We start from the raw sequence: 22,932 nt of genomic DNA on the forward strand, positions 1-22,932 counted from the left end.
TTCGGCAAAAAGAATGGGTTAGGTCTGTGCTCTTGTCCCCTAAGACACCTTTTGGGTATTAACCTTGGATTCTAGTCCAGTGGGATCTCTTTTACTGACCATGTGACTCTAGGGATGGTATTTCATGTGAAACCCTAATTTTGGTTGCGTGGTCCCACTCCCTTATCTGCTTATATTACCCTCTTCCCACTCATTATCACCCCATTCATCATTTTTCCGACTTGTGTCCACATATGGTTAGATTTCCCCATCCCCCTGCCCACACCTTGGGTCATGGCCTAGAATGAAGCCCAAAGGTTGATGCAGCTAAAAAGAAAGATAAAAGCATTTTTGGCCACATTCAACAAGAAAATGTACCAAAAAATGCAAAAGATGGTCGAGACAAACACATTTAGAACATGGGAAAATGTCAATACATGAGCTCTACCCCATCATCATGGCCATCACCTATCTGTCACATGCCACCACCTTTTGAAGGATGCACCTTGACTATATTATCCACTTTAGTGGTGGAAACCACCTAATAGGATTATTGGTTAACCCCATTTGAAGTTTAGGATACTTTGGCACATCCCAGAGCCCATTATCAAAGGGTAGACCATTATGAAATCCCCACCTATGATCCATGACTAGTAAGCTTATTTACTCGATTTCTCTAATGACTTGTTGTACTAGAAGGCTAGGGGACGCATTGGATCTTATGCAAGATTGCAGATGGTTTCCATCTTGGGTTTGGTCTCCCTATACGGGGTCCCGACCCTCCAGAGGGATACATTGGCACATGTAGGGTGTGCGTTGAGAACCATGGGCCTCCACAACAGTAAATTGCACTCGATGGATACCCACAGCCATTCATAGATTGCTCGTGGTTCACTTATTGGACGAGGAAGATGAACCTGATCCATCACGCCCAGTTGGCCCCAGATTTGCACCATACACTTGCCGATGATCTAGGACTTGCACGATGATGTGGCACCACCTACACCATCATCCTAGCCCTTGCAGGTGATCTATAGGCATCTTTGATTTGTTTGGAGATGCATGAGGACATTTGTGTGCCACCACATCTCATTTGGACCACCACAGGTTATTACAAGGGGCCAACCCCTTCTCCACTGCTTTTGGGGGTACTACTCTTCATTATGGCACCCATGGACCTCATTAGGCCTCTAGAGGGCCCTTCAACATGCATAGATTATTATTTGACCTCTTGAGAGGCTCAGTCTTTCATTTATGAGCTACTTTATTGGGCTTGTCACCAAAATTTAGATTATTAGAACATTATTTTATTTTTGGGGCTTATGTAGGCCAAGGAGGCTAATTCGAACTCCTAAGCTGTGTATAAATACAAGTGAGATGAGCTCATTTGATCATCATCACTTTGGTTTGGATCATTGCTCTTTCTTGATATTTTCGCACTTTTTCTAGAGGATGAATTGGAGCTTTATGGATGAATTTTGATGTGTGGATATTGGTCTATCTTCTCTCGGAGCTTCTCTCATGTCAATTGTGAATGGTTGGATATACTCTATTACATGTAAGTACATGCTTTTAATGTTATTATTATTTTGCTTTGTCATATACATTGGACTGGGATTTTCGTTGTTCTAGGGCTAATTGCTACATGCATTTATTGCTTAAAATTGTGGAAGTTGTCTCTATTATAGCATATCTCAATGTATGGGCCACGTAATATGAGAGAAATTTTGTAAGGGTACTTCTATCAAAGAATTTAACCTTGATAAGCCATTTCCTTTGCATATTGAAGTAAAAAATTTGCAAGATTGCTTCTCCTTGACCTAGAAGGCTAGCAAAGTAATCTTGAGGCCTCTCTTGCTGGGAATCAAGAAATCCTACTCGTATTCATCATAGACTCGATTCTTCCAAAGATTAAGGCACTGATCTACCAAGGGTGGTCACCAAAAATCATATTCTTTCACCTTCTTCCAGGTCTAGCCAAGTTGGGGTAACTAGGGCATCAATTTCCCACAATCTAGCCAACCAAATACTTTGATTTTTGGTCCACAATTGTGTTGGTGTGTCCTCAAGAAGCCCTCCAAATTTCATTAGATCCTGACGATAAGATCTTGATATATCGCAAGCCCTAGCTCGAAGACCAATTTTTTCCCTTGGTTTCCCTTAGGCTAGAAACCTCACTGGGATCCTTGCATTGCTTATCGTTGAAAATTCATTCCTTGGTCCCTTTCCCCTCCCTTATTAGGTCAAGTATATCATTGGTTGCTAAATCCTATCCTCTTGACCTAACCTCGGGTCCACTTGGTCCTATGTGGTCCCACGCACTATCAAGGTTAATTCCTCAAAGATCACCTAAAACCCATGTTTCCACAAGAATTCTAGGGCTTAGGGATCTCTTTGATAAGACACATACTCAAAACTTAACCCTTGAAATTCTCCCCAAGCCCTTCCTAGAGAGTCTTCCATCATGTCTTCCAAGACAAGCAAGCCACAATCTTGAGCCTCTCTTGTGAATAGGCTTCTAGGATCACTCTTCATCCTATCTTTGATCTAGTCATCTTTGTGATCGTTATCATACCGGGTCTCCTCCCATCGGTGAAAGTCCGTAAAGAGTAGGGAGCTTTAGCTGAGGTGATAGTGGGCTATTGCTCCATTGTTGCGCTTGACCTAGCAATTGCCCCTTTAGGATTTCCTCCTAGATACACTGCTAGTTTGAGCGGTAACAGTCCCTTAGACGCCAAATTTCTTTGTTACTTTTTGTTTATTCTTCGTAAAATCGATCTTCGAGATCTTTATATTTCTTTTCCGACACTTCATTTTTTCGTTGAAGTTCCGCAAGTACTTCGTTTAGTCTTTTAATTTGTGTTTGTGTATTACCTTGAAATTCTTCAAGAGTAAACAATTTCCGACATTTCAGACAGAATGTTGTGTGATTTTTAAAATCCGACGAATACTCAAATTTTGTTTTACAAAATGGACATTTGGTCCAAAATATAGACTTGTTTTTTCTTCCGTCAATTGCGGATTATAATTCATTATTTTTTCTGCAACAATTGACTCGATTGTGCGTTCGTCGATGATTTTGTCAGTGGTACTTTGATCAAGGAGTTTATATATTCTTGTTTGAATGACCCACTTCTTCAAAATATAATAAAATCTTTCATTTTTTTCAATATACTAAAAATGTCTAATTAGCTCTCTTTTGTTTCCCTATCCCATTAAGCAATTTCTAATGTCTGATTACTTCTCTTTTTCTTTTAAATATAATTTTATTTTAATAATGCTTCTCTTTTCCAAATATTTAATAATACCCCTTTTTTTAATACTTAAATGTATGTAAAGATTAATTTCTATAAAATTAATCTGATGTCAATGTCTTAATTCTTTGGTTTGATGGAATCACCATGATTTTCAAATCTGCTACCACGGTTCAAATCGTCGTTGGAAGTTAATGACCTTTAACAACTTAAAAGTTTGACTGGAACCACCCTTGGAATTCGTAAAGTCGTGACCTTTTTCTCGTATCAATTACAAGCACAATAGATTTCAAAGACTCCATTGAGCAAACGCACTTCGGTCTCATAGTTGAGTAGGCAACGTAGTTTAGTTTGGAAATGGTCAATAAATGTTAAACCTTAGTTAACTAGGTACTAAAAATTAAGGTGGTAAATAATAATATACCTAAAAGTGGCTATAGCACGAGACGTCATTTTGCAATAGAATTAATTTAGCATCAGGGATTGTATCCAAGTCTGTAGACAAATTCTTACAGCTATACAGAATCACTTCTTTAGTTTTGTACCTTTCTTATGTTATTTTCGAACCCAATGTTGGTGTGTTCTGTTTGGGTGATTCACAAGGATAATGGCAACGGAATCACCTGTTTGTTTTTCAAATAGACAAATTGAGGCAATGGTGGATGGCAAGTGGACAGTGAAGGCTACAGGGCAGTGTGTTGAGGCGGTGGTCAGGGGCTTCATGCGTGCTACATAAGGCATGCAAACAACAACAGACAACAACTACAGGTTGACTAGGCCAGCTTGCGGTGGCAGCAGAAAACTAAACAATGGTACGCGAAGGCACTAAACAACAGTGGAGGCATTGTCGTTGTTGAAGAAAGTGTAACTAGACTCGATCTTCAAAATGACATGATCTTTGTAAATGATGAAATAAAAGAAATAAAATTATTTTTGTATGCCTTGCTGCATGGGTTTCATGAGCAAGAGGTTTACTTGTTAGTGGCTTCCATTGACAGCGTTAAGATTTATTATTGAGTCAAAGAGTCAATGTCATATGAAGAAGCTCTTCTTGAGCCTATGTTCCAGTGTTACTTTGGAGCGGGAACGGGAGCGAAAACGGGTTCGGGAGCGACATTTTCAGAAGCTCCCGATTTGGGAGCGAATCCCGGAGCGATTTTATATGATATATATATTTTTTATATTTTGATATTTTGATACATATATGTCAACAAAAACATGTAGAATGATGAATTAGATATAAAAAAAAAAAACATAAAAAAAAAAAAAAAACATAGATTGAACCATATAACAACAATCATCTAGAAGTTATAATCTTCATCAACCACGTCCACAAGTTAGTAACATAGTAACATACAACATATTGAGTCTCATGATTCATCAATCTTAAAGTTTCAAGCTTTCAACAATCAATATATAACATTTATCATCATTGATCACCAAAGTTGTACTTGTAAGCTAAGTGTAACCATTACAACAAATAACATCTAACATGAAATGAAATGTTATAAAATGAAATGAAACAACTTTCAATTTTCATGAAGCATCATATTCATAATTCATTACTAATGAATTATAATTGCCAACTTCAAACTTAAATTGTCATATATTGTTTAAAAAAATATCATAATAAATATGAAAGAGTCAATAGTTATAAAAACTACTAGAAACTAGAAAAGACAAGTAAATCTATTATCTATTGCTTATGCTTGGGCCTCTTGCCACCACAAGAAATGTCTAATTTTTTAGTCTTGTTGGAAAATCAAGATCTTTGTCATTAATATCACCCTCTAAGCATTAATATCTGGAGGTATCTTTGTCATTACATCTGTATCTGTATAGGGATCTTTGTCATTAATATCACCCTCTAAGCATTAACATAAGATAGAAAAAGCATAGCATGTCAAATCAAGATTTTGTTTGAGTGATGCGTACATTTTTAGGAGGGTCATGATAGAGGAGTTCAACAACCAATATCACTAACATCAAGGTACATTTTTAGGAGGGTCATGATGGAGGAGTTCGACAACCAATGTCACTAACATCAAGGTACATAGAGGGATTGGTGCTCTTGATTAAATACGAGTTCCATACCCTAATACCTGAAAAAATTCAATGGAAACATTGCAATCCTGAAATCCTGAAAAATTGATAAGTCTACTGGATTTTGAATGAAATCTAAAATTCTACTTTCTCCATATGAAATCCAATAAGGTCGGAACCACTCTCAAACATCTTGAGTCATTTCATGGTAATGTTAGAAATTTAAGTAAAAGGATGAAAATGAAGATTAAGGAGAATGTCACTTTTACTTTAAGAATTTAACATTACCATGAAACGCATATCAATACTAGGGCCATAGACTTGATCATTAAGCTCAAACTTATTTGTTTCTTTGAAAAAATATTGCATTTGGAACATCACTGCAAAAAAAAATTTGCAAAAAAGGCTAAACACTCCCGAAAAGGCAGGGAGCGTTTTTTAGGGTGCGCACTCACGAAATCTCTCCCTTTTCGGGAGCGATTTTGGGAGCGCGCTCCCGAGTCGCTCCCACTCGGAGCGTGAATTGGGAGCAGGATCGGGGGGAGCGGTGCCCCCGCAACACTGATATGTTCAATATACACAACTCTATAGAAATGTCTAACAGCCCTCCAAAAACAAGCACAATCCTCTTGAAGAAGTCAAGCCTCCAAAAATAACTACAGTCATGTCGGCTCACCTATAGAGTCACACCCATTTAGCATGTCATGTTGGCTCAAATGTAGAGGCAGACCACTATATATATGCGGCTAGGGTCACCATAGAAAGTGCAGAAACTCGGATGCCTCTGAAATCTCATGGCTAATTACAGTGCGTATAGTCTAAAGACCTCGCAATCTCAGAAGATCTTTGTTCTTCGAATGGGTACTATAATGATGAGGATCTTGGTGTAAGGAGAGAACATACTATGTCTCAGCATACTAGAGAGTCTCGGCATATCTATGATGACGAAGATCTCAATGCAGGGAGATAACATAATCATGGTCTTGATATATTTGTGATGAAAATATCTCACAATGACACACCATGTCTCAGCATACTTCTAGATGCAATGATGATCTTAGCATAGTTTCAATTATGATCTCATGATCCTGATGAAGACATAGTTACAAGGTGAAGATCTTAGTGAAGATGTGACAATGGTGCAGCAGTAATGATCTCAACAGTGACAAAGAAGAGGATTGGTGTCTTGGTATTGGAGTGGCCTAATAGGTCAAGGGTCATGGTCTTGGTATTTGTCAATTGGAATCTCTATAAGATGAATTTTGTGTGGGTTTTCCTCTCAAAGAGTGAGAGGTTTTAGCCCTGGTAGAAAGCCAACATCTTGTGTTCTTGTCTCTTTTGTTTTGGTAATTATTTGATGAACTAAGATGCACTCTAATAATATCAAGAGAAGTTTGTGCTATTAAGAAAAAGTTAAAAATACCTCACAAATAGTTATCATGGCAAGAAGAATCTCATTAACTTAATTTGCCCTAGATTCTTCAACATGGCATCTGAGCAAAGGTGTTGAAGTCAAAGGAAGGGCAGCGAAAAGAGACATTCAAGTATCAGGTTTCAAGAAGGGCATCAAAGCAAGTTGAAGGGTTTTGTCTTTCAAAACCTACATGAAGGATTGAAGAATAAGTCTACAACAGCAATAAACAAAGGCAAGGGCTTTTATCTATATAATCAAGGAGAGAGTCTACAATAGCAAGATTGAATTGGATCCTTATCTGAAGTTCTAGGATCAAGTAATCTTAGTGAAAAGATGAAGTGTTCAGAACTCGGGTACATAGCAACAGTTTTGGCGTCTCCCACAGTTTCAGTCTATGTCATACAGTGATCTCAATAATAACATGATCTCATCATACCAGTGATAGTCACTACCTCATATTGAATCCTTTTCTATAAAGAATTTGACAACTCAAATTCATGATACTCGATGGCATAATGAAAAGGATCATCTACAGCATAGCGCCCAAAAATAGGTCCAAGTACTATAAGGTTATCGTAGTAAGTAACCTTGATGTTCTATGATTCTACACGATGTTGCATACTACAAGGTTCACTTGTGTGATAGCAATACAGTGCCATCTCAAATCATAAGGATCAAATGTATAAATCGTAGTAACTTGAAGGTAAGCTTCCTATCGTTACAACAAGGATCTCATCCTAAGGAAGCATCAATGCATCTGATTTTATCTTCACATGTCAAGTAAGTATTTTCATTAATCAATTTGGTAAAAATGACTCGCTGATTGCAAGAAGATCTATAGGTTGGATGGGCCATCAAAGGTCCTTGCATGGAATAAGGAGGATTGTCATAATCCTCAAAGATAAGAGAAGTCAGTGAACATATCAAGGAAAAAGTTCTCCTATGAATTCATGGAAGGGAACTCTTAAGGTCCTCTCATCCCTATGTAGCAGGAAAGGAGACATAAAAGAGATATATGAAATGATAGAAGATATACTCTGTGAAATGTAGTGAAGAAGGTCATATCACTTAGACCTGATTGAAGGTATCAAAGAATGAAGGAATATCTTCATAAGATCTCAATTGGGAAATCTGGGAGAGATGATAAGAAGATAATCATCATTGTTCTGAAATGCACTAACTGATAAGCAAGGTAACAAATGACAAGAAAGTTGCCTCATTCAACAACTTGTGGTCTCTATGCTAGATAGAAAAAGACAAGTTGAAGGCAAAAGTGTTGAAGGTTAAAGGACTCAAACATTTTAGGAAAGGGAAGTTTAGTCCTCAAACAAGACAGAATAGTGCTATGGAAAGATTATGAAAAGAAAGGTCATATTGCCGGAAAATGGAGGAAGCTAAAGAAAAAGGGGCCAAGGAAAAAGGGAATAACAAATCTCCACTATGATTGAGATGGTATCCCTCACAAATGGGCCTTATCATAAGCTCCTCAATCTTTTGAAATGACCATGGTAATAAGATGCATCGTGGCACCATGAAAGCATCAGAAACAAGAGCTCATGACATCACCATGGGAATCATTAAGGACAAAATCCATGCCAGTTAAAGGAAAGGATGAAGTCATCTAGGACAAGGCTCATCATGCATCAAGTCAAAAAGGAAACATCTGCCAAATATGGATATGCAAGATCCTCAAGATTCTTGAATGGAATCCTCATTGAAGAGTTCACTAATTGAGAGGGAGCTTGGGCAAGTTCCTGGTCAGAGGGAACTTGGGTACATTCCTTTACAGGAATGGGCATATCTTCCCTAGTTAAGAGGGAGAGATAGACACAACATTCTTGTCTTCACTTGGGAAGAAAGAATGGAGGATTGGGTAATCATCTGGCATCTGACTCTCTTTGAGGATGTGTAGGGCATCCAAGAAAAGAGTAGGCAGGAGGACCGATATTCTTTGAGGGTTGGGAAACCAAGATAAGAATAGTCCTAAAAGGTAATACTCAGTGAACACCCGGGTGGGTAGGTACCTTGAGAGACAATGATGAAGGTATCAATAGTCATTGGTCTCACCAACATTGTACTCTGATCTAATGAGAGATAGAGTTGTTAGTCAAGGCCTTGCTGTGGAAACAATGTTGGTTACTATGATGCTATACAGATGGGTTACCAATCCAATTCTTCTTATGAGAAATTCTTCATATTGAGAACGACCAAGTACCATTATGAATACCTCCCCGGTTAAGAGGGAGTGTTGAAGAAAGTATAACTAAGTTCATTCTTCATAATGACATGATCTTTGTAAACGATGAAATAAAAGAAATAAAACTATTTTTGTATTCCTTGTTGCATGGGTTTCATGAGCAAGAGGTTTATTTGTTAGCGGCTCCCATTGAGAGCCTTAGGATTTATTATTGAGTCAAAGAGTCAATGTCATATGAAGAAGCTCTTCTTGAGCCTATGTTCAATGTATACAAGTCTATAGAAATGTCTAACAGCCCTCCAAAGACAAGCACAGACCTCTTGAAGAAGTCAAGCCTCCAAAAATAGCTAAAGAAGTCATGTCCCCTAACATATAGAGTCACACCCATTCAGCATGTCATGTCGGCTCAAATATAGAGACAGACCACTATATATATGCGGTTAGGGTCATGACAGAAAGTGCAGGAACTCGGATGCCTCTAAAATCTTGTGGGTAATTACAATGAGTACAGTCTAAAGACCTCGCAATCTCAGAAGATCTCTATTCTTCGGATGGGTACTAATTACTATAATGATGAGGATCTCGGTGTAGGGAGAGAACATACTCCGCCTCAGCATACTAGATAGTTTAGGCATATCTATGATGACGAAGCTCTCAATGCAGGGAGATAACACAATCATGGTCTCGATATATTTGTGATGAAAATATCTCACAGTGACACACCATGTCTCGGCATACTTCCAGATGCAGTCATGATCTCAGCATAGTTTCAGTTATGATCTCATGATCCTAATGAAGACATAGTTACAAGGTGAAGATCTCAATGAAGATGCGACAATCGTGCAACAATAATGATCTCATTGTTATGATGAATATCTCAGTGAAGGTGCAGTAATGATGACCTCAGTGAAGCAGCAGTGATGATGATGATCTCAACAGTGACAAAGAAGAGGATTGGTGTCTTGGTCTTGGAGTGGCCTAATAGGTCAAGGGTCATGGTCTTGGTATTCGTCAATTGGAATCTTTATAAGAAGAATTTTGTGTGGGTTTTCCTCTCAAAAAGTGAGAGGTTTTGGCCCTGGCAGAAAGCCAACATCTTGTGTTCTTGTCTCTTTTGTTTTGGTAACTATTTGATGAACTAAGAAGACACACTCTAATAATATCAAGAGAAGATTGTGCTATTAATAAAAAGTTAAAAATACCTCACAAATAGTTATCATGGCAAGAAGAATCTCATTAACTTAATTTGCCCTAGATTCTTCAACAGTCGCCTGTGAGAAAAATCGAGTTGTGGCTAGATAAAGGAAGTGTATACGCAACAGAATATTCAATGGTGGTAGCAATCGATTAGGTGATTGGACTGGACGACTACATACAGCAGCTAGACAGTCGCAAGGTAATTTTTTTTGTTTATATAATTTATTTTATTTTGGTTTAAATATATTTTTTTAACTTTTTTTAATATTATATATTCTCACTTTTTGTTAAATCTTTCTTTCTAGTTCAAATACCTTTGAACTTTGTGTTTTGTATTTTGATTTTTTTTAACTTTTTTTTTTCTTTATAAACTCCTTTGAAAAAAAATGGTATCTTCCCCCCTTTTTTTATAAACTCCTTTTCTTTTTTTCGTCAATGGCCTAAGGTCAGTTTTTTTAGTTTTTTTTTAATGTCCAAAGGCCTAATGGGTAAATGGAGAATCTCCAAAACTATACAACAAAACGCTTGAATCACGACAACAACGAAGTTGACAGGTTGATGGCCAAAGGACGGATCAGACTAGCTTTGTGTAGCGGTTGAGCGGCCAAAGGATCGAACAGCTCTGACACCAATGTTACGAACAAAGTTCGTATTAGAATATATCTCTATTTAGTAATGCTCAGTCTTTTAGTTGTTTCTATTTTTATTCTTTTAGCAGTTTCTTAGATGAAACTGTTTGTTCTATATTCTACATAGAAACCTGATGTTTCTATTATTGTAAATATCTTTGTATTATCATTGAGCTGTTTGCTCCAGGTTAATCAATTCATTCAATATTCTTTTACATGCGTGTTTCGCACTGTTTTATGGTATCAGAGCACAGGTGTCTTTCGAAATAATTTTTCACTGTTTGAAAAATTTTGTTTCATTTCGAAATTGCTCTTTAGGGATCTGGATTTTTTTTTGTTATCGTGGCCACATTCGAAATTTTTTTTTCTCTCCAAGGGTTAGCGTCTCCATTTACAAAGAACGCTTGTTCATGGTCTGAGATCTGAAAGCTATTGTGAATCCGGGGGCAGCAGTCTTCTTCTGTCACGATATCTGGTGCATAAAGCTGGAAGCAGTAGCAGAAATCAAAGTTAATACGTTTTTTTGTTTGAATATTTTCGCTCACGTGTTCGACAGAACCACGGCACTTTCCAGCGGCTTTGGGTATCCGCGTCAACATTTGTTTGAGTATTCTCACTCTCGTATTCTACAGAACCACGCAACGGCATTTTTTTAAGTTCAGATTCTAGTGAAGGTTTTTTTATGTGACGGTGATACATTGAAGAACGACAGAATCCTGTTGAAGAACATTGATACAGTTAAAAAAAAAAAATTCTCTCGCGTATATTTGCTCACGATTTCAACAAATCGATATACTGCAGAGATCCTCCAGATTTTATGGTATACAAACCCGTGTATATTGCAAACGCCGATATATCTCAGTCATTCGCGTGTTATCAAAGCGTATTCACCTGTGGCTTTTATTTATATACACATATAAACGTAGCTGAGAAGTGACGTGAAGCTTTGATAGCTCACGTGGTCCAATTTCAAGCGTATACACCTGTATACACCTGTATATTTCAAGCATATACACCTGTAGCTGAGACGTGACCTGTAGCTGAGACGTGACGTAACGTGAAGCTTGGATAGCTCACGTGGGCCATTGTTTAGATCTTCGTATTTGTTTTGTGGGCCAATTTGATACCTGAGACGTATATATCCGTGGTGTGTGCCGGCAGTGTGTTATCAATCAGCAGAAACGTGAAGCTGAGACAGCACATGTGGGTCCATTTTTCAATATTTGTATTTGCTGTATTTGTGGTTCACGGGTTTTCCAGATTCACGGCTACAGTGACGGCAAACACATAAAGGTATTTTCAGATCCACGTATTTTCCAGTTTATAGTGACGGGTTTGATTAGAATTTGGATTAAAAAAATATATATATATTGTGATTATATTTGAAACGGTGGGACCAGAAATAGCATCACAGTTATTTTTTTGAAGTGGGATCAAAACAGCATCGCAGTTTATCATCAGTACAAGTGATCAAACCAGCATCACAGTTATCCTTTGGTCTAGTTTTTTTTATCTGGTGCACTGATACAGATCTGAGAAATTTTTTTTGTATGCAAGTCTATTGTTTTTCAAAACAGAATTTGTTAAGATTTGCTACAGTCATCTTGAAAGAAGATTTTTAAGCAGGCAGCATTGTATTCAGTAGTTCATTTCGAAACTGCGCTCAGGGAGTGTTCTTGATCAGCTAGCTTCTTTGCATCCTAATCTCTTGAGTTCTTTCATTCCTTTCTAAGGTCGAGCCCTCTGTAAGCCAGGTAGCCTTCACTGAGTCTTAGCCCCGGCTTTGCTCACTGTGATAAAAGCTTACAGTCGTCTATCTCGATACAGAAATGAACCCTTCTCTGTCTTGTGAGATCTCCACAATTTATTGATTCTTCCTATCTAGTGTTTGTTTGTGTTTCTTACAGTAAATCAGTCTTCTTTGGGAATCTTTTCATACTTATATCAGCATCTGTCAATTTCTGTCTAGATCAGCCTGCATCCTCGTTTGAAATCCGTGCAGGATTTTTTGTATTTTTCCATATCTTGGGAAACGTGCAGATGGCTTCGCTAACCAATCTCATGTTGGAAGGCAGTCAGGAATATTCCGAGCAGACAGAATCTGTTTTTTATGCCTTTATGGCTAAAAGGTCGTCAGATCATGTACCGTCTTCTGCTTGGTATATTGACTCTGGTGCATCACGCCATTTCTCTCACAGGCGTGACTGGTTTATTGACTTCTCACCTTTCAGTGATTCCGTGGTATTTGGCGGAGGTGAAAAGTACACAGTAGCTGGCAGAGGTACAGTTCAAATTCAGTCTGGTGGGCGCACACTCATATTTCTGAATGTATACTATGTTCCTGGTATGGAAATTAATCTGCTGTCTGTCAGCCAGATTATGAGGAATTCTCCTCAGCTTGATGTTGTGTTCAGTGCACACAAGTGCTCTATTATTGACAGGGAGACTAGTATAACAGTTGCTGTTGGCCTAGAGGACCATGGTCTATATAGGCTACTTGACACCGGTGACTCTCCAGAAGTGGCTCTAGCAGCACGTGTCTCTCTCCATCAGTACTCTTTGGCATCAGCGATATGGGCATCTAAATATGCAGTATCTCTCTCAGCTCTCCCGGGAGGGACTTGTGTCAGGATTACCTGATATTCAGACTCAGCAGTTGGGGGTATGCGGCGCCTGTCAAGCGGGAAAGCAACATTGTCTTCATTCAAGAATGGAGAATCTTGGCGTGCATCTAAGGTACTCCAGTTACTTCACGCTGATATTTGTGGTCCTATGAATACAGCTTCTATCACTGCTTGCAAATATTTTTTACTTATTGTCGATGATTTCAGTAGAAAGATGTGGGTGTATTTTCTAAAAAATAAATCTGATGCACTTAGTACCTTTCAGAAGTTTAAAACCTTAGTTGAAAAAGAGTCTGGCTGTAACATCATGACTCTTAGGACCGACAATGGGGGGGAATTTTGTTCTTCAGCTTTTGCCAATTTCTGTGATATTCATGGCATCAAACATCAGTTAACCGCACCCTACACTCCTCAGCAGAACAGTGTTGTCGAGCGCCGCAACCGCACGGTTGTTGAAATGGCTCGTTCCATGTTACAACACAGGAGTGTTCCAAACAGATTCTGGGCTGAAGCAGTATTTACTGCTGTTTACCTTCTTAACAGATCACCCACTCAGGTTGTTACAGGGAAGACTCCTGAAGAGGTTTGGTCTGGCCGTAAGCCTAAGATCAGTCATCTCAAAGTATTTGGCTCAGTTGCATATGTTTGGATTCCAGCTGCTAAGCGCTCTAAGTTGGATTCCAAAAGCCAGAAACTCATGATGACAGGGTACAGTGATCATCACAAAGCCTATAGGCTGATAGATATAGCCACTGGTCGTCTTAGCTTCAGTCGGGATGTAGTCTTTGATGAGGACAGAGGATTCTTTCAGCAATGTTTTGAGGATCAGCCTCACAGTGTTCTTCTTCCAGTCGGTCCACCTGATGGGAGGGATGATGTAGCATCAGTATTTGATAATACTCTATCTGAGCTTCCTCCAGAAGCCAACCCTCCTCTTGCTGTCCCTATTGCTCTTGAGCCTTCTCCACCTCCTTCTGATATTGGTTCCTCTGCTCCTGATATTGGTTCTTCTTCTCTTCGGCCTAAATGGTGGGCTAAAACCATAGGTGATCTCCGGGATGATGAGCTCCTTGAAGGAAGAACTTCTAGACATAAGAACAGACAACAGTCTACAGTCAATTTTGCTCTTATGGCTAACATACACAGTATTTTTGAGCCTCAAACCTATTCAGAGGCTAAGGGTACATCTGAGTGGGAACAGGCTATGGAAGCCGAATTCCAAAGTCTTCAGAAGAATCATACATGGACACTTTCTGATCTTCCTGCAGAGAAAAAACCCATAGGCTGCAAATGGGTGTATAAAGTGAAATACAAAGCTGATGGAACCATAGATAAGTATAAAGCTCGTCTTGTGGCTCGAGGGTTCTCACAGAAGGAAGGCATTGACTATGAGGAGACTTTTGCTCCTACAGCCAAGATGAGTACCATAAGGCTTGTGCTTGCCCTAGCAGCTCAGTTCAATTGGAAAGTTCATCAGATGGATGTAAAGAGTGCTTTCCTAAATGGTGATCTCCAAGAAGAAGTCTACATGACGCAGCCTCCAGGATTCAAGGTTGCTGGTCAAGAACAGAAAGTGTGTCGGTTAGTTAAAGCAATCTATGGATTGAAACAAGCTCCTCGGGCTTGGTACATGAAAATTGATCAGTACCTGACAGATCAGGGTTTTCAGCGGAGTCCATCTGATGCAAACCTGTATATCAAGCATACTGGTGATGATATCTTGTTTGTAGTTGTCTATGTGGATGATCTTATCATTACTGGCAGCTCTGCACATTTGATCCATGGGATCAAACAAGATCTATGCAGAACTTTTGAGATGACAGACTTGGGACTTCTTCATTACTGTCTGGGGGTTGAAGTGTGGCAGACTGAAAATCAGATCTTTCTTTCTCAGTCCAAGTATGCCAAAAATCTTGTGGAAAGGTTCAGAATGCAGGATTGCAAACGGCCACGACTCCTATGGAACCAGGGCTCAAACTTTCAGCACAGTCATCCTCTCCTCTTGTGGATGAAACTTTATTCAGGCAATTAGTGGGCAGTCTCATCTATCTTACTGCTACCAGACCTGACATCAGTTTTGCAGTAAGCTACATTTCTCGCTTTATGTCAGCTCCTAAAGTTGATCATTGGATAGCAGCAAAGCGGGTGCTACGATATGTGCGTGGTACTTCTGATTATGGCCTCTTATATACTCGCAGCTCCAATCCTATTCTCAGTGGCTACACTGACTCTGACTGGGCCGGTTCAGTTGATGACCGTAAATCTACAGCTGGGTATGTGTTTAGTCTAGGATCTGGTGCTGTTACTTGGACTAGTAAGAAGCAACAGGCAGTGGCTCTCTCCTCAACAGAAGCAGAGTATCGGGGAGCAGTTAAGGCAGCCTGTGAGGCAGTTTGGCTTCGTCGTATGCTTGCAGATATGCATGTTTTTCAGACAGGGCCTACTTCTTTGTTTTGTGATAATCAGGGAGTGCTCAAACTTGCCAAGAATCCAGTCTTTCATGAACGAACAAAGCATGTGGAAACTCACTGCCACTACATTCGACAGCTGGTTGAAGACGGCTCAGTTCAGTTGCACTATGTTCCCACAACAGAGCAGCCCGCCGATATTTTCACCAAGCCTCTTGGTCCTGATAAATTTGTAAAATTTCGCGGGTCTATTGGTGTTGTAAATAGATTGAGCATTAAGGGAGGGTATTAGAATATATCTCTATTTAGTAATGCTCAGTCTTTTAGCTGTTTCTATTTTTATTCTTTTAGCAGTTTCTTAGATGAAACTGTTTGTTCTATATTCTACATAGAAACCTGATGTTTCTATTATTGTAAATATCTTTGTATTATCATTGAGCTGTTTGCTCCAGGTTAATCAATTCATTCAATATTCTTTTACATGCGTGTTTCGCACTGTTTTAGTTCGTATACGCTCTAATACCAATGTTACGAACAAAGTTTGTATATGCTCTTATACCAATGTTACAAATAGAGTTTGCATATGCTCTTATACCAATGTTACAAACAAAGTTTGTATATGCTCTTATACCAATGTTACAAACAAAGCTCGTACTTATGCAATAATCTTCAAAATACTTACACGAAGACATCCATTGAGGATAAGAAACATATATATTGAATAGTATATAAAAGAATTTGATGTGAAATGTGATGTTACAAATGAGGGCCCACTTATATACCTACGCAGGTGCCCTTTTATGAATGGTCATGTCCTTAGAGAGATGCCTCTTCTATATTAATCACTTAATTAATAATCACTAATTAATCATTATTATGATTGTTATTATTATTTTATATTTACTATTTTTATATAAATTATATTCATATCAGCCATCTAGATCTCGCCTGCCACTAGAAAAATTTGCTCTGCCTACCGAATGTCTTCCGACCTCCAGCAGCTGATCCAACCTCTTTCCAGCAATTCACTATGTTGATCTAACTAACTCGCACCACCTTGATGGCTTCCTCTACAGAATATTTTGACCTCCTCTCTGTTGGCTCTCCAACACTGGAAAATAACTAAGAACCTAATTATTTTGGACTAACCTAATTTTCCTTTTCACTTATACTTGAATTTGAAATTTGTAATTGATTTGCCTATTCAATGTTAATGTAATTAGATATTGTACATATTAATAAAAACAATACTTTATTTCCTTCAATCATCCCTTAACAAAGAAAAACCAAACCTTAGAAAACCATTATAAGAAATTTTCCATAAGAAATTCTGTATTTTCTTACTTCCACTAAGGATGGTGTCCTCGGCACTTCTAAATAGTGCCTTTGCATTTATCAATTGGGACTAGTCAAGGCAGCTTCACTACCACAAGCACAAGCAAAACAAGGGAAGTATGATTTCAAATTGTTCTGATACCACTTCTGACATAATCATGCGATTCCATATGCATTCATAATTAAAGTGACAAGTGCCCATGGAATTGCATTCTCATGGCAAACAGCAAGATGATGTATTAATGTAGAGACCCAAGTTTAAAACTAGCTGAGTGGGTGCAGGTGAGGTCAGTTGCAAGTCCTTGGTGATTTTGATGGTATAGATATCCCCCTCATAGCACAGCATCTTAGCCAATGAGATTCTATATGAAGTATTTCTTGAGAAAAAAATAATAAGTTGCAAGCTCATATAGTCAACAAGAGAATTAAGTATGTAATAAGTGTGATAGATAAACGAAATGATAATCTTTAGTCAAAGAAGACTGGCATATATACAGTAGGTAAGGGACTGAAATATATATAGTACCTAGGAGACAACTATGCTACTGAATACAACCCTTCATGAATAGCATTGATTCTCTCTATTACAAAGACACATGAACATAGTTTAGTGCAATTTGTTTCTTGTTAAAATGAGCAATAAAGCAGCCCTTAGCTTATCCCCCACTTACTATCCATTGGATACTAAATTGCAATAAGATTTTCCCTGTCCTGCCAAGCAACCAAAAAGAAAACTCTATTCAAAAGAAGAGAAATAAGGAACCTTAGGAATTGCAGCGTTTGGAATGCAACAAAAATGTGTGAAATGTGTCAATCACATGGACTAAATAGAGGATGGAAGACTCCGGTTGCCTTCAAAAGGACATGTTCAACTAAATCCTTGGACAAATTCTGGCTATGTTCTAACTTCTAAAATACCATAAGTTATCCAGGAATGGCTTTTGCATTCTGACCAATCACAACAAGCTCTAACATGGGTCAAGCAAATGAAGTAGAATGACCGTTCATTTCTTTAAGATTTCTTTCTTAGTTTCTGAGTTTAGAATTGTTCACCCTTCCTGTCAGGATCTATGTATGTGCAAGAAGGAGAATTAAAATACAAACTTGAACAATAATATTTGCAAGAAGTTAAAATCCAACGAAATATCTTGAAACAGAAAACCAAACGTAAATATAAAAAATCTGGTATATTGCTCACTTACACTTCTATTATTGGTTTCAGGAAGGGAGCAACCTTCTCAATTCCATCAAGGTTGGCCAATGACTGGACTGCTGCAATTGGGATCATGAAGAAAAATACAAGGAAAAAGAGTGTAACACCCATGAGTAGTTTCCGAATTGCGATTGCAACAAATGGAATGGCCAGATTGCTCCAGTATACATCACGAGGCTCAGGGGCCCACTCCGTTAACCAAATTGTTGGGTTCTTGCTTTGTTGTGTTTGTGCACAAACAGCAGCCCCCCAGCGTGTATTAAATGAAACAAATGCAACAGGCATGATTGCCTCAGGATCTTTCAGTACCCGTTCTCGTTCTTCTGCTATCTGGAAATACATGCAAACTAAGTAAATTGAACATTATACTCGAGTATATTGTTAATATTGTACATATGCTACGTAAAATGGACTGCTGAAAATTTCCAAGCAAACTTCTTATGATGCAATCTTGTGTAGACACTACCAACTGCTTTCCTTGTGTGGTCTTTCACAACATATTCAACATCAATCCAATATGCAATCGATCATTTAAAATTTATGCGTCTTTGAATGACAGAACACCATGGACTTAATTGACTTACAACATCCTTGCTAGCACAGTGAAGTTTGATATGGTTCTTTATAACAGCCCACTCCATTGGAAAGGAGACACTTGGGAGATAAGTGGATAATCATTGGTATGGCAGAGGATCATGGAACACCATAAGGTTGACAGGAATCCCCCTTTTATGGAAAAAAAGATGTGATGTGTTTTCAATGAGGATGCCTCCCGTTTTCAGTTGGGTGTAAATAAAGTATTCAAATAGGGCTTGACATGTTCTGCAAGGGTGTAACTGCTTTTGAGATAGGGACTGAGGTCAATTTCATAGCTCTCCTGGCCAATGTTGGGAGGGATAGTCTGTATAATTGTGTCCTAGCTCATTGATTTGCATGTCTCTATGGGATTTTTCCAGTTACATAATATAATACGGATAAAAAAAGAAGGGAAGATTTACACTGGGAAATCATCTTCTGTGTTTCTAAGTCAGAAGATATCTATTTCTAGATTCAAAAGACGTGATAGCAGGGTAATTCTTGCATTAAAGATGCTCAATGTATAAGGACAAATCTTAACGAAAAGCCCAAATGATAAATAGAAGATCAACTTTACACATCATTAACAACATTATCAGAAGTTGTAGTTTTCTATTAAGAAAAAGGAAACAACAAAAACTGTACAAGAATAATTAATTTGATTTATAGTAAGTTGTAACTAAATGAAAAAACGAGCACCCCTGTATGCATCAGAAAACGAGAAGCCACTTTTAACAAACGATGTAATAATCCTGTGCTTTAAATATTAGCATAGAGGTGAAGGCATTGAATGGAGCGATTCCTTACACATGTTAATCTAGGTTGTCATTGATGTCAATATGGCAGTAGCCGGGATGGCAAATATTCTTGAGATGCTACATGTCATTGATGAAGATGCCAAGTCACTAATGAAGAAGTGCCAAGTGTACCTTGATGATCTAGGAGCTCTTGATGACCTATGTGATGAATGTCCTTACCTATGATGGTCTTGATGACAAGGTTGGAAGACTTTATGATGACATGGAAGATCTCATTTGATGATTGGAAGACTACTTGATGAGCTCTCCTAAAGGAAAATTAATGGATGCTGCACCACGACATATCACTGCACTAGTATATAATGACATTGATACGTAATGCTATTACGATGGCATGGATGCTACATGATGACACTATGATCCTACGATGAAACAATGGAGAAGTCATGCTGTCCCAAACATTTCATGCACAGAAATTTATTGACCAGCCACATAAAAACATATTTCTCACTCTTTAGAGGCAGCATCTGAACATGATACCTATGCCATCTTTTAGAGCATATTTTTAGCTTTCTAATGAGCTATCACATGCCCCGAAACTCCAAATATTCTAAGAGATATGAATTTTTAAAGATAAGGAAATTAATTCTGGTTATTGAGCCGACCTTACCTCCATAACTCATGTCGGCTTGCATGTGGACGTGGCTGTTCATTGTGAGGACGAATAGGTATATATATAACAGGTTAGACCTCTGTTTTTTTTAAACAATTCGGTGATAATCACAGGAATAAGAGCACTGTTCACAGCTCGTGAGCAAGGGAGAAAAGGAGTACAGGAGTTAAGAAAAAAAGGGTAGCGGTGAATTTTGTTTGGGTCTGATCACTACAGAACAGCGTGGAAAACACCCTATGGACTGAGAAATTGACACAGATTTCGGATCTCCTGTGGTTTGTGACTCAAGCATACATTTGGTGCAGCAACTTACCTTGGTAGTATTACTCCCTGTGGCTCAGATCCTCTCTTCAGACGGTGAAGTATCATTGTGTGGACTGTGTATCATCATTTTAGGATAGTGACTCAAACATACAACCATTATCCCCCTGTGATCTTGGACAGTGATCCTCTGTGGCTCGGTGGCATAGCTTGACTATAGTATTGCTTGGACAATGGCATAATTGGACAGTGGTATAGCTGGACTGTGGTGAACTCTTTTGCCTGGACTATTGGATACAATTGAAGCAACAATCCGTGGATTAGAATTAATTGGGCTACAATGAAGACTAGTGGTAAACAAGCATAAGTGAAGAAGCACAAAGTACAGTGAAGAGCTAAATTGTATTGAACGGAGAAGATTCCAGTTGAAGACATACAAATATCTTGTTTGGTCAAGGGTTATTGAAGACACCCTTGAAGAAGTCTTGGTGCAGCAGTTGATTTGGTGTGTGGAGTAGGGAAAAGTCCTAGTGCAGTGTGATCTTCTTTGGACAGTTGGTGCAGTATGGTGTAACATGGTGCAAGAATTTTGATGCTACAGTAAAGTGTTTATGAAGAAGGGTGACGGTGCAGAATAAGGCAGGTTGGTAAAGTGAAGTATTGGAACAGTTTGAACAGTGGTCTGGTGCAAGGACATTTGTAAAGAAGAATTGTCACAATCTATTGCTCAAGTCTTGGCGCAGCATGGTGCGTTGGACAGTGGTGTAGTGTGGTGCAAGGATTGTCATTGCTGAAGTCTTGGTGTGGCATGGTGCATTGGACAATGGTGTAGTGTGGTGCAAGGATTCTCATTGCTGAAGTCTTGGTGCAGCAGGCTGAATTGGGCAGTGTGATATTTTGAACAGTGGTCTGCTGCAGTGAAGGATTATTGCTCATAGGAAAATTGAAGCTTGGATCTGAAGTTTATTGACCTTTGAAAAGAACAGTGACCTGGAGGTTGGAACCTGTGATGTGCAGATGAGTAAGACTTGAAGAAGCCTTGTAAACATCCTTGGAGACATGATGTTGTGTTGAAGTCATCATGAATTAAACTTGGAGGATTTGATTGGAGGACTTGATTGGGTACCATGAAGAATAGTGGTGACACCTTCTATATGACAAGGTTGTCATTGATGATGTAAAGTGGAAGACTACAGTGAAGCTGAAGATTGACAAGGCTCAGTGAAGAAGATTTTGCGAGCCGTGAGTTACTACCAAACTTATCTCGACAAAGTATTGCAGTGGGTTGGAGCCCAAGAGGTTGGAGCCTCGAAAAAACAAGTTTGGTGCCTTAGAGGATAGGGTTGGAGCACTAGAGGATCGGTGTCCTCAAGAAACCAGGTCGGAGCCTGTACCAAAGAAGAGTTGATGCCCTAGGGGTAGGAGCCTCTAAACGCAAGGTTGGTGCCTTGAGAAGATAGGGTCGGTGCCCTAGAGGTCGGAACCTCACAAAAGTCCAAGTTGGCGCTTGTCAACAGGTTGGAGCTTGAGTGATTGAAGATCGGTGTCTTCATCTAGGGTTGGAGCCCTATATACATTGTACTTGATTTATTAAAGAAATTAATAAAAGCATTTATTCTTTTTATTCATTTTGTGTTCTAAATATAAGTGATCTAAAGGGTAAAAGTCACAATTGAAAAGAAACATTGATTCAGCCCCTTCTCAGTATTTCCAACAACATATTAATCCAGAAATATCCCATAACAAATATATAGTGGACAAGTGTAATAATGGCCAATAGTGAGATGCTTTTACCATAACAAAAGTATCAAGATGAGATCCCAACTTCTTGAAGGTAGGAAGGAGAATTGCAACAAAGAAGTCATCCCACATGACATGGTCAGAGAAAATATTCAACACTCAAGGGTATAATTTTTTCTATACGAGGCATAGTTTTAAAAACCAGTCGATTCAAACTAGAATCGTTCGATTAGCTAATCGGCCGATTAGCTAATCTTGGGATCGAATCGGTCCCATAAACCCGATTCATAGGTCGGTCAGGGCCTACTAGGTGCCAAATTGGCCGGCTTTTTACCAAACCGGTTGGTTTGGCACCTAACTTGTCCTAACCGGTCGATTCTATCACAAACTAGACACTTCAAGTGCCACGCAGGTGGATGGAAAGATGGGGGCCCCTAGGTGGTTTTTGCGGGTGCTTTTCTGCAAACCATGGGCAGTTTACCCCCGAAAAATGCCCCCCTAAACTTATAAAAGCAAGCCCAAATTCCTATTTGCCTCACATATTTGATTTCTAGTGTTTGTGAGAATTTGAGACCCTCATTCAAGTTTCAATTTTCAAATAAAAAAACAGCAAGGAAAAAGGATAGTACTT

At 38.7% G+C, this 22,932-nt stretch overlaps 1 protein-coding gene across 6 annotated transcripts in view; it reads right to left on the reverse strand.

The window, feature by feature from the left end:
• The window catches only part of LOC149267472 (hyperosmolality-gated Ca2+ permeable channel 1.5-like), a 292,293-nt gene that overhangs the window by 89,249 nt on the left and 180,112 nt on the right, over positions 1–22,932 (reverse strand). For all 6 annotated transcript variants that reach the window (XM_089433173.1, XM_089433142.1, XM_089433149.1 and 3 more), the window contains one exon: positions 18,283–18,623. In XM_089433173.1, coding sequence (XP_089289299.1) covers positions 18,283–18,623 — 341 coding nt within the window. The remainder of the gene's footprint in view (positions 1–18,282; positions 18,624–22,932) is intronic.

The sequence above is a fragment of the Pinus tabuliformis genome, chromosome 6 (assembly GCF_031772625.1).
Source record: "Pinus tabuliformis cultivar Carrire ecotype Pingquan chromosome 6, CPIR1, whole genome shotgun sequence".
Taxonomy (NCBI): Eukaryota; Viridiplantae; Streptophyta; class Pinopsida; order Pinales; family Pinaceae; genus Pinus; species Pinus tabuliformis.